We start from the raw sequence: 13,304 nt of genomic DNA, 5'->3' as shown, positions 1-13,304 counted from the left end.
TACAATCCAATACGGATCTAAAGTTCAAACAAGCGATTGCTTCACCCACATTACAATTTTGATCTGATAAAGCAAAAAGTGCTTGCGTAATGTTGTACAATTATATGATCGTTAGAGTTTAATCCCACTATTGCAGTAATTACACTTCACTAGGATTTTTTGGATAATTTTTTTTTTTTCCGTCTAAATCAGGTTGGATTGATAGATTTGTCCATCTGCAATCTTCTATATTTGATTGTATTGTATCTATTGATACACAGATGGCTGCATTGCTTTGATTGTTTGGATTGTTACATGTGCGGCCAACAGCACAGTGGCCTAGTGGTTGGCACTTCTGCCTCACAGCAACCATGACCTTATCTGTGTGGAGTTTGTATGTTCTCCCTGTGTTTGTGTGGGTTTCCTCCCACACTCCAAAAACATACTGGTAGGTTAATTGGCTGCTATCAAAATGGACCCTCTCCCTCTTTATCCGTCTCCCTCTCTGTCTGTCTGTCAGTGTGAGTGTGTGTCTATATTAAGGAATTTAGACTGTAAGCTCCAATGGGGCAGGGACTGGTGTGAATGAGTTCTCTGTACAGCGCTGCAGAATTAGTGGTGCTATATAAATAAATGATGATGAAGGCCGATTACATATACCTCATTTTTAAATAGTGTTCTGGTCCTATGTTTAGTAAAGCTAGGCACAGAAGAAGTCATTCTGGACTGGACCGTTGCAGTTCTCCCTGTTCTCTAAAACAATACCCGATAAGAAAATAAAATACTTCTAGCACTAAGAAAGGTGAGTGGTGCCACTATTAGCTGCACATATACACATACAGTGGTCAAAGTGGAAATTTAGACGTGGCAGTATGGTAAGTTACACAAGCAGCAGCCATTTTTCTGTAGGCCAAAACGTAAGGAAGCCTATACAAATAGCTCACCCATTATGGCTTCTGCATTGGAGACAAAATAGATTGTGACAATCGTAGCACCTTACAAATAAATGCTGATGATGTAGTTTTAGAAGAAGTTTTATTAAATAGGCATAGAATGTTTTTTTAAATAGCGAATGCTCCAGTTTAAAGGTCACTTTAATTGCACTGGTCTAAAATAAGTCCCAATTAAACTGATCATCCAAGGTCAAGGGTAGAATATCAGCATAGCTTTCATTCAAACACAAAAGAAATAAAAAGGTATAAAGAAAGTTTGTGTACACAAGCAATTAGCACTCATACAGCAGCATGCAGGCGTGGGAGGGAGCCATCTGTGTATTTTCACATGTACCAGGATGGAGGATCCTAACCACTCACCGGTAGAAAGAGAGCAGTAAGAGTTTGAAACATGGAGGATTTGTCCAAATATACTGTTTGAGATCACAAGGAATTCCCTGTATAATTCTGGAACTAATGGCGCCAATGACGACATGTGCAGAAAGCAGTCAAGTTTTGCGTCAGTTAGCGTTATAGTTCGATATATAAAATACATGGGTATCTAGGGAGACATTATAGGAGGCAGGCAATGCTGCAGTCGTTTATACAGATCTGTAACAAATGCTGTGTGCAAACACTTAAGTGTATGCAGTGGTCACACAAGGCATCCACAGACTGCATCCACTAGAACAATCCAGGAAGACTGAACAACCATAGCCCCGTTTATACGGCTATCTGACATTTGTTGATGCTTCCAGATTGGCCGTGGACGGTAATCAGATTCTCCAGTAGCGGAAATTTGCTGAAACAGGGAATGGATGCCCTAAATCAACTTCTCTAAACCACTCAAGTGGAAACAAAACCGATTCATCCCCATGCATGCACACATAATCTTTTTTTTTTTTTCCCACAAAGACCATATCCTATAGCTTTAATTATCAGTTTACATTTTTGTTAATGCGCAGCTAAAAACCATAGACGGTGGAAGCAAATCTGGCCGCGGTGCTAATGTGCATTAAACTGGTAAAAGCAAAAGTATTGATCAGTTGCTGTGGTTTTAGTACAACAAAGAAAAAAAACCTACTCATTAAGTTTTGAGCACATAAACCAGTTTCAGTAAGATGTTTTTTTTAAAACACGAACACACACACAACCCCCCCAAAAAGCAAAACACGCCAGATTTTTCTTCATTTTTTTTATATATATATATATAAAAAACAAAAACAAATACGTTCCAGTACCACAAATCTTAAAAAAAACAACATACATAAAATATAACCCCCCCCCCTCCCCAACAACAACTAACAAGTATTTCTTGATACAAAGAGATGAGGCAGTATCTGAGATGAACAGTATAATCTTCAAGCTTGTCCAGCATAGGAATGAGAAACAGCCCCCTCCACTTATCAGCATATTTAAACATCAGTATAAATTTCAAGGCACTAGAGGAGGGGGGGGTAGAGATATTGTCTCACCTTCGTGTACAGAGTGGAGGTCGCCATTTTGGTGGGCGTAACCGAGCTTCAGGAAAACGCCTCACGTGAAGATCACAAGATGGCTGCCTCCACAGTGTAGGCAACGGACACTTTAATGTGGCCAGCAAAGGATTAGGGGGGTAATGGTTGAGATCAAAATTAGAAGCGTTAGAGAAAACTGAAACTGACAATATTCTGTAAATTTAGGGCTTAGCAACGCTCACGCTACAAGGGGTATCCTAGTTTAAAGTGGGTCCTATATTATGGCTATGTATAAATTGTAATAGGGCCGTCAATTGTAACGTTAACACTAAAATTGAACAGGCGTCAGCAATAGAGTTTACACTTTATTAAACACTAACCAATATATTCGCAGGGGGCCTTTGCCTTGAATTTATATATAAAAAGAAAAAAAAAAAGGTTTCGATCCACTCTCACCGCTGCATAGATAGCACAACCTCCCTCTGCTTTTTCAAGAGAATAGACTTTTGGTATTTGCAAAGGCGAGGGTGAAGGAATGTGCACCCCCCCCCCCCTCTTTACTGCCAGATGGCTCTTCATCAAAACACAACTGGCTGCAAAGGGTTAAGGAGAATAAGCCCCCCCGCTCCCCAATGTAAACTGAAATGGAACATTCCAGTCCCTTTAATAGCACTGTGGCAATGCAGGGTGATGAAACTCACAGTGAGGGTGTGCAGAACTGGGAGAAGTAATGGAATGTTTAAAGCTTTTAAAACAAGGAGGATGGGGGGGAAAAAAAAAAATTACCCTCCCCCCCACTTCTTCCTAAAATCTTCCAAACCATATTGTCCTGTGCATGGCGTGCCTCTGCACTATATAACATTACACACATAAAAAACGGTCACAACAATTGAACAAAATCCTAACATGACCAACAAATCTCACTTCTGCGACCCATAACATGGGGGTCTGCGACTGTGGCTGACGTGTGCCAGGATTGAGACCGCCTACTGTACCTTATCCTTAAGCGAACCGTACCGATACGTTCACATTCTCCCACAATCCTAACACAATTCTATTTTAGAAGTTAATTAAAAAATATATATATAAAAAAATAATAATACAAAAAAAAGTTCTGGGCAGAAAATGCCATCCTTTATACTACAAAACAAAAAACATTGAAATGAAGCTAGTACCACTATATTATGCACACGTCGACCACCAGAGCAACACATTAACGGCGGCAGCGGCTTGGTGGCAGCCCGTGTAAACCAGTGGCGGTAACCTTGTTCCACAGCTGGCTGCCCTTTGCGGGGAGCGGAACTTGGAAAATATTCTTCGACATAATGCAGCTTGAGCCAGCAGAACAGAGGAGCATTCACAATCGCATGCTCTCTCCAGACGTTCCCTTTTCTTCACCCTACGCAGAGTTTCCTGGTCGGGGGAAAAGTCAAGACCCCACGGTAATTCAATTCCAGTTGTGTTGTAGGATTTGCAAAACCCCAAATCCCCGGTTTCCCCACCCCCATCCCTCGGAGATCACAAACCTGCGGAGGGAGAGAAAAATATACAGTTAGAGATAGCAACAAGCAATCACTGGGAAAAAACGCTACTAAATCGCACATGAAATAAAGCTTTTGTAGCCTTGCAGCTTCATTTAAAAAGGGGATTATTTAAAAAAAAAAAGTTGCAAAGTAAGAATTGATAGATAGGTGGGCAGCATGGTGGCTTAGTGGGCAGCACTTCTGCCTCACAGCACTGGGGTCATGAGTTTGATTCCCGACCATGGACTTATCTGTGTGGAGTTTGTATGTTCTCCCCGTATCTGCGTGGGTTTCCTCCCACATTCCAAAAACATATTGGTAGGTTAATTGGCTGTTATCAAATTGACCCTAGTCTGTCTGTCTGTGTGTCTGTGTATGTTAGGGAATTTAGACTGTAAGCGCCAATGGGGCAGAGACTGATGTGAGCGAGTTCTCGCTACAGAGCTGCGGAATTAGTAGCGCTATATAAATAGCTGATGATGATGTAGCACTGTTATGCCAAAGTGCTCTGTACCAGATTTACAATGTAATCCAGGATTCAAAAAATGACTACTGTCTGACCTATAAATGGATTAATTATAACCCAATAACGACACAATTCATCCAAAGACCACCAGCACGACGAAGAATGAGGACGTGGAGTTGGTAGCAGAGGAAATTATTGTGGGAATTTAGGAAGATTAAAAGAGCGTCCGGGCAGTTTGGGTTACCCATCTACAAGGGAAAAGTAAAATACACAAACTTGATTTTTTTCCTTTTGAGCCCCCCCAATCAAGGCTCAAAAGAGGGGCACTGGGCCGGAGTAGCAATTTGTGCTATGAATGGGGGTATATTTAACTATTGCACAACCTATGAAATAGAAACTTTAAAAAAAAAAAAAAATGCCCTTTAATAATTTCTAGCTAGCATTAGATCACAATAAATAATCTACGAGGGTCAAGTAAGTAACTAGATGTGCCTACAAGAACCACAGCCAGGCAACACAAAAGCCCTGCTGGACTACAGGTAACTGGCCTTTGGCTTAACCCGCCGTCTACTTCCCACTTACCAGCTTTCTCGCAGACTCCTCCTCCCTTCTCCTGCGCGAGATTGAGTCTGTTCTGCTCGGCGGCCATGCTGTTGGCCTCAGGACTGCTACTCCGAGACGCGTTGGTCGTGTCAGTCGCGGGGTTGAACTGGAAGGCCAGGTCCAGGTGTTCCTGGGCCATCTTGAGATGCTGGCGTAGCCTGTCCAGTTCGTGTACATCCGAATGCGACACAGGCAACTCATAGGCTTCGGATACCCCATTCTGCGAGAACATCAGTTTGCCGTTCGACATCTTTCCTTTTTTAAGCACGGAGTGGTAGTTAGGTGGAGCACTAGGAGCCTTTTTAGGGTACTTGGGATCCTCAGCCTCCTGGCTTCGGTCCCTGAGGGAGTCTCGAATGCCACCGACCCCCAGGTGGAACAGCTCGCACAGGTTGAGCAGAAGGCACAAGGCGCTGACCGCGTACATGATGAGCAGGAATATAGTCTTCTCGGTGGGCCGAGAGACAAAGCAGTCTACGGTGTGAGGGCAAGGGCTCCGAGTGCACACGTAAGACGGAATCACTTCAAACCCATACAATATGTACTGTCCCATGAGGAACCCAACTTCTAGGGCTGACCGAAAGAGCAGCTGCAACACATAGACCTTCATCAAGCCGTCTCTCTTAATGCGCCGGCGGCCATCATGTTTGCTTTTGCCTCCGTCCTCTACATCTTTCTCTTGTTCCATTTCCTCGCAAATCATGGGATCTTCTTCATTGTTATCCTCCGCTTCCTCATAATCCCGCTTAGCGCCCCGGTGAACCACAGGCGCCCTTTTCTTGCCGTTGCTTCCAGACTTTTCCACCTGCCTCTTGTACTCTGGGTCTGGGCGACGTGCTATCCGGTGCATGGCAAAGCCCAAGTACATGATGGACGGGGTGGTGATGAGAATGATTTGGAAGATCCAGAAACGGACGTGAGACAACGGCGCAAAGGCGTCGTAGCACACGTTTTCGCACCCAGGCTGTTGCGTGTTGCATACAAATTTGCTCTGTTCATCGTAGTAGATGGACTCCCCGCCCACGGCAGTCAGGACTATCCGGAAAATGATGAGGACGGTTAGCCAGACCTTCCCGACGAAGGTGGAGTGGTTGTTGATCTCCTCGAGGAGACGCGTCAAAAAACTCCAACTCATCGTGAGCGAAGATTATCTCTGTAACAAAAGAGAGAGCATTAATATACGGCAATTAATCATCCAACCAGACAGAACATGTGTAAATACTTGGGTTTAAGTGCTAAAAGCGTACATTATAAAAACATCTAACACCCACTCAAGCAAACATCAATTATTTAGGACTTTATTATCCAAAGAACAGTCTATACTAGAGACACGCAAAGAAATAAAAACATTACACTCCCAAAAAATTAAAAGGCTTTCTATACACTGTACTCAGTCCAAGACACCTAGAATACAGTCATTAAAAAACTGTTTATTCTATCTTTGTAGCACATCCCCGGTCACAGAGCGGAACCACAATTTGTTTTTTTATTTCAACCGTGTTTTCATCTCAAAGCAAATCTGTCATGTACACATACTAGAGGCAGCCATTTTGTGGGTTGGTCCAATATTGAAGCCTATCAATTCAAGGAACCAGTGCCACCATGAGTCATGAGGTAATTCATAGCCAAATATTCATAAGGCATGGGTCTCAACAAAAATGGCTGCCTGTTGTCCAAAGTCTACAGACGCACTTTGTTTAAAATAAACCTGTCACCTACATACTGTAGACATAAATTTTGTGGGCTCAACAAGTACGCAGCCAATTTGTTAAGCTAAGGACACACTACACAGTTTTCATCCAATAATCGGCTAAATCAGCCGACATACAACTGCTCATTCAAGTCGGGTCAGTGTGTGCAGTGACACAATGGCCGAAAGTCTGACCAAATGGAAGATTATTGCCTCATTTGGTTGGTCGTACCGTTTAATATTTTCGTTCCAATCTCGTTTCCGCTGTGTAGTGTGTATAAACTTTCAACCGATCCACAACAGTGAGTACGAAGTTACATTGCTCACGACAACATGGCTGTAAAAAGTCGCTAAAGGGACGTCCGCTCTTCCCTTTATCGTCCTAAACAAGGCTAGTGTGTATGCAGTCCATGGACCGAGCGATCGGACCATCAATCGCATGTAAATTCGCTCAGCATAAAAAGTTGGTGGAAAATTCTGTAGTGTGTACCCAGCTTTAGGAACAAGTGAAATCACTGAGGCACTCCCTATTAGGTAATGAATAATAGGCTGTATTATCACAAATTAATTCATCCTACAAAATGTCCACCTCCATTGCAAGCAGGCCACAGGTCCTTTCAGAAAGCAGCTAACATGCATCCTGTGGTAACGTTTTACACAGGTATCTGAAAACACCAGTTCAATTGTTCTATTTTAATCAGTATTATTAGTAAATAATGTGGTTTTTTTTATTAGTACAAATAATTTATTTACTGTAAGTTTCTTGTGTAAATCTTCCCACGTGATTACCGTTTTCTTTGCCCTTGTGATAAGTATAAGGCACACTACGATTACCAGCGATTGTTAAACACCAGATTACACACTAGTTGAAATTCTTCAAAAAAGGCGACTCAAAATCTTCTAGTCCAACGTAGACCACAGATTACAACAGTAGGGAAAATAACAAAGAGCCTCAGCAATTTTGAAAACTTATAAAGGCCAATTCTTGCAATTACAGCGTGGGACCATAAAAATATTTAATCATCAGGATCTAGAGATCAATAGGGATGGACAATAAATCTAGTCAGACAATGACCACATCCAATTCTGCATGCTGTGTTTGCCTGAGGTGTCCATTCGGACGAGAATCTCCAGTAGAGCTAGATCTTACGGTCAAGTGTCTGACATAGGCTGGATCGGCCGATTATGGAAACTTAAGGACAGCGTGTACTCATTAATGTCACAAGTATGAGGCACTAGTGAAAGGACGGGCAATCATGGAACGAGAGGCGAGACATGAGCAGCACGGTGGCTCAGTGATTAGCACTTCTGCCTCACAGCACTGGGGTCATGAGTTCAATTCCCGACCATGGCCTTATCTGTGAGGAGTTTGTATGTTCTCCCTGTGTTTGCGTGGATTTCTTCCGGGTGCTCCGGTTTCCTCCCACACTCCAAAAACATACTGGTAGGTTAATTGGCTGCTATCAAAATTAACCCTAGTGTCTGTGTGTGTGTGTGTTAGGGAATTTAGACTGTAAGCTCCAATGGGGCAGGGACTGATGTAAGTGAGTTCTCTGTACAGCGCTGCGGAATCAGTGGCGCTATATAAATAAATGATGATGATGACATGAGACCTTAATAAGAACTGATGCCAGTGTAACATAACCAAATGGCCTCTGTGTAGCCAAAAAAGGTGACAATATTTTCTGTATGTTTTAGGACACATATGGCCAATGATCACTTTGCAGTTAAACAAGCACCAGCAACACATGTCCAGCTGTGAAGGTTTTCTGCAGCAGAACATCTCAGGGCACCAGGAGATTTACCCTACAGCTGCCCATTTGTCTGTCCTATTCGTTTTTCCATCTCCCCATTTGCCCGGGAAGTGTGAAAAACTAGTTTAACCAGCTGTCTGTGCATCCTGTCCCTTTAACAGTCTTTTCCTTAAAACTAGCCGTGTTAATTTCACACACAGGGAAAACACCACCACTCCCCCAAAAGTGTTAATGCAGGATGCAGATGCTAACAAGGATACAAAATGAATGTATAAGGACACTAATCATGGAGAGGAAAGTACAGAGGATGGTTAATTTCAGCTAGTAATTTCACACCCCTAATGCAAGACATAACGCAGTGGTGGGGGATATGCATTCAGGTGTATCAAACCAATTATTGTGGAGTGTATCTAACAAAAAACTGCAAAGTTTGGCTCATCCTTTAATGCAGGAAGTACGATTCCATAAAGAAATCCCTATGCCATTCTTTTTTGTTAAGTCATAGTGAAGACACTCATGTCTCTGGTTACTGATGATCTTTAAAAAATAAACAAAATGTGTGCATTTCTCCATGTCTAATGCATTTGATTTATCGGAATATAAGCCTGTAACCAGGTGGAAGCAAGAGCTGGTTTATAAGGACCGACCAATCACGGCTTGACGCCAGAGACTGCTAAGATGATAACTGGTTGATTTCCCAACACTTATTAGTAAAAAAGGCATTTCATCGCCACTATGTAGGTATCCCCTAAAACTTCTGCTTCAAGACAGACACCACACACACACAAACATTGTAATTTGCACATTAATTGCCCCTACCACAGCAAGTTCCCATATAACCACCTCTGTAGGTCAGCTGAACGACAGAGAACTAAATCACTGTTATATTTCAAGTTAATGAAAGAAATATATCTGGAGTGTATATTAGTAGAAGTCGCTGGTGTGGAAAGGGTTAACAGCCAGTCATGAAGACACTTCCATAATACCAGGGTGAGGTTTATCCACCCCCAACAAAACAGTGTGTACATAACCTGCAACGTCATAATACAGAACCGGTTACCATAGGAAATGACCTACTGTAAGTGCAAGCCTGAGGATTCAATGCGGACATCCCTAATTACCCTCTCCGCTCTCATTAGTGGTCCAGTGACCCCCTGACCTCTATACCTACATTTTCAATAACAATTATTGCTCATAACTCATTCACCAATATAGAAGAGTAAACAGGACAGGGCTTAGACCAGTAAACACAGCCCAAAGTGACGCAAGGAGAACAGGGTAAGTGCAGAGTATCATTATCCTGCAGATTATTCCTATAACCCTAACCACCAGGGGGCAATCAGCTACCTGACACATGCAATCTGTGCTCCCAGCTGTTGCAGAGACTAATTTATAAGTTGCATGATTGAGGAAGCACACACAGTAAGGATATATCAACTGCGCACAATAACGTTTCTTAAAACGAGTCAAATTGATGGGAAAAAAAAACAAAAACCCACACAATGAAGAATGTTGGTCAGACCCCCATTTGGCTTTTCAGTTAAACTCTTTAACTGGTTGTGGTGTAAGATCACAAGAACATCTGGCAGGAGCTGAGAACAGTTTTAAAAGAATAAAAAAAAAAAACAAAAACAAAACTTAATATATGACTTTTTTGGTTTGAGTGTCGCAAGAAGCCATTTAAATCCCCAAACAAAACTATAGATGGGTTTTTAAATCGAGATTACACCATAACTATTTGGAGGACAGAACTCCATTAAGCTTCTGATATTAGTCTTCTAGACACATGGATATTGTAATATACAGAATTAAACCCCTCTCTTAGCTCTACGAGGAACAAGCCATAGATCACACACACACACAGTTTTGTGTCACCCCTTGTTAAAGAATTGACACTTATTTTCTTCCCATGAAGTGTCCCTTTGTTCTGCTCCGACTTGGCACTTCCTGTGGTCCTTTACTCAAACTTCACAGGTCACAGAGAAATTGACCATCATCTAACCAAACGTGATCCTGACCCGGCGGAATTGGTAAACAGCATCTGTGCTCAATTTGCCGCACACATGTCAACCTGCATAATCTTATTGATCAGGGGGTGGACTGAAACCTGACTGCTAGGGGTCCCGTTCATTCTAGCCAGCAATGACCGTGCACAGACTCACGGGGTCCTCTGCTAAACAGACCATGCCCACTAGTAATCTAAAACTCAATATCCCATTATTCAAAATCCTGATGTGCGCAAATTAACAAGACAGGGGGAAAATAGGTTCCTATATAACCGGTTTACACAATTTGGGATCAAGAATAAAGCACGGTGTAGATTGTGGCTTGAGAAAACTTTGGTCACAAGTGCTCTGTTTTGTCATTTCAAAATGATAATTGCATGGTCCAAAAACCCATTCCCCTTGTTTGCTGGTTTTTTTTTTTTACACAATGCACTCGTTGAACATCTGCACGCACCTCAGACTTTCAGAGAAATTATTAGTAAACACCCTGTACATTAACAGCCCAATACTGCGTGTTTACGTCCCACCCGAGCATGCCAGGACAATGCACCCAATTATACAGGTGGTAGAATGAATATGAAACGTATTTCAGACATCCGGGAGACACAGAACATGAACTAGACACAGAGACATCGAACACAAGGTTTCTCCCACATTTCAACGTCATAGGAAGTTTGTAACACACACCTGGGCAGATCGTACGACTCCGGAACAAGCAACTTTTATAGATAAACTTTTAGGTCACAGTCATTATCCTATGCCTGCAGCATACACAGTGAAGACAGCAATTCCTCTGGCTGAGCTAATACTCAATAGTACGCACCCTCTTAATTCACTATCATCACTGAAGTTTGGGGTACTTTATTCTAGCACCATTGGGCAGCACAGTGGCTCAGTGGTTAGCACTTCTGCCTCAGCACTGGGGTCAAGAGTGATTCCCGACCATGGCCTTATCTGTGTGGAGTTTGTATGTTCTCCCGCGTTTGCATGGGTTTCCTCCGGGTGCTCCGGTTTCCTCCCACACTCCAAAAACATACTAGTAGGTTAATTGGCTGCTATCAATTTTACCCTAGTCTGTCGGTGATTTGTGTGTTAGGGAATTTAGACTGTAAGCTTCTATGGGGCAGGGACTGATGTGAGTGAGTTCTCTGTTCAGCGCTGCAGAATTAGTGGCGCTATATAAATAAAAGAATAATGATGATAGCACCAGTTTGACCAGGTTTAATGAGATGGACCGCTCAGATGGGATATAAACACACAATGCTGGTCCATATACTGTGCCTCAGTATTGGTTCCTGGGGAATCTATCGATGCAGCATATGAAATGGCTGCTTCCACTCTTTAGTGTATAAAGGTATTTATAGGTCTCCAAACACTCAGCACATTGAAGTGCAAGCACATTTATTTTACAGATTTTAACTCTCTCCGGGGAGACGTCTAAAAGAGTCACATTTCTTGTGCAAAACAGAGACTTGCACATCCTAATATTATTGTAGCAAGATTAAGCAATTTCAAGTAGTAAACATTCATAACCAAAACAGATGTAGAGTGTTCACTATAAAATCAGTTCACTAGCTTCAGTCAGAGTGTGAAATTCAAATAGGACTCGGACACAAGTCTGAGTCTTATTTGAACCCCGGGAGGATTTGTTTTATCAAAGCAGATAAATGGTTTTTACAGATCTACAAATCATGACATTAAACCTGCAAATAACTGGTTGATGGGAGAAGGGTGGTACTCTCAGAACAATTACTTCTTTGATGCCGTACTCGCATAAAACTGTGAACCAGTAAAGTGAAGTTTATGATCAGATTTAAAGGTCCTGCGTCAAAAAGTTTCTTATGGGAATGAGGGGAAAGAAGGGGATCAAGTTTATAGTCCAGAGCACTGTCTGCGAGAGGACAATACTCGGTAATAGAATCACATGCGGACACCTTAATAATTTCTTAATAAAGAAACTGTGACAAAAGGGAAGCAGCCATTAAAGGCATTCCAGGACCGGCTGGACAACCAGAGGCCACCTACACCACTAAGGAATGCCAACACCTAATTAAAAACAGCAGAAAGTTGAATACTTAAAAGACCTTGGTAAAAGTATTTAGGACCCCCCCCCTCTCTGGCGTGTTCACATTTACTCTTAACATTGGCATGTGACACACTTGGGGACACCAATTAAAATGCAGACTAATTGCAATCACCTGAGCTCTTTATCTTGCAAATGACCAAAAGTAAAACTGCAATAGGTCAACGAACCCCAACGTGCAACAGGCATTAGAAGTGCAGACATCACATTACGGCTGCAAAAGTTGCACCAAAGTCAAGATTTTTTTTATTCTTCACATCATTCTTAGTGGAGTTTCTTGAAAATTAAGCAGTTACTGCCCTGTCCTCATTTCACACTGGTCTTGGGAGAAGGGTGCGGGGGGCTTAACTCAGAGGGGCTTACAGAAAGCACCTTTTTAAAAACTTATTTCCCTGCCCCTACTGATTAGCGATGAATAACAGGAGCACAGCTCAGCAGGGTTAAGGGGCCCGGTGTTATTTTACTTCACTGTTGAAAGAAGGAGGAATATTCGTAGCCTGGGGGCACAGAAAAAAAAATTTGGAGACAGGAACAAAAGGTCAAGAATGTTGTTGGGGGGAGGGTAGCAGTGGGGGTGCAGGGGAGGTTATAGGGGAGAATTTTGGAAGCTGGATTACTTACAAAACACAAAGCCTACATTCATGAAGAGACTATGAGCTTATGAGAGAATCATGACCCTGGCTTAGCTTGTATATAATAGCAACCAATATACAGGTCTGTCTGGTACCATCTCCTAGGGTTACAAAGGCATCACTGCTAAGGAGTAGTGGATGCATTACCCAGCATCCCAGAGTACAGCCAATAGTGGCAA

At 42.4% G+C, this 13,304-nt stretch overlaps 1 protein-coding gene across 2 annotated transcripts in view; it reads right to left on the bottom strand.

The window, feature by feature from the left end:
* Positions 1–2,778: 2,778 nt before the first annotated feature.
* The window catches only part of LOC142098267 (gap junction gamma-1 protein-like), a 16,748-nt gene continuing 6,222 nt past the window's right edge, over positions 2,779–13,304 (bottom strand). For both annotated transcript variants that reach the window (XM_075180970.1, XM_075180971.1), the window contains exons 2-3: positions 4,940–6,113; positions 2,779–3,894 (exon numbers count right to left, since the gene is read on the bottom strand). In XM_075180970.1, coding sequence (XP_075037071.1) covers positions 3,887–3,894; positions 4,940–6,095 — 1,164 coding nt within the window. In that variant the 5' untranslated portion in view covers positions 6,096–6,113 and the 3' untranslated portion in view covers positions 2,779–3,886. The remainder of the gene's footprint in view (positions 3,895–4,939; positions 6,114–13,304) is intronic.

This window comes from Mixophyes fleayi, chromosome 7 (assembly GCF_038048845.1).
Source record: "Mixophyes fleayi isolate aMixFle1 chromosome 7, aMixFle1.hap1, whole genome shotgun sequence".
In the NCBI taxonomy this organism is placed as follows: domain Eukaryota; kingdom Metazoa; phylum Chordata; class Amphibia; order Anura; family Limnodynastidae; genus Mixophyes; species Mixophyes fleayi.
This window is presented reverse-complemented; position numbering and strand designations above follow the sequence as displayed.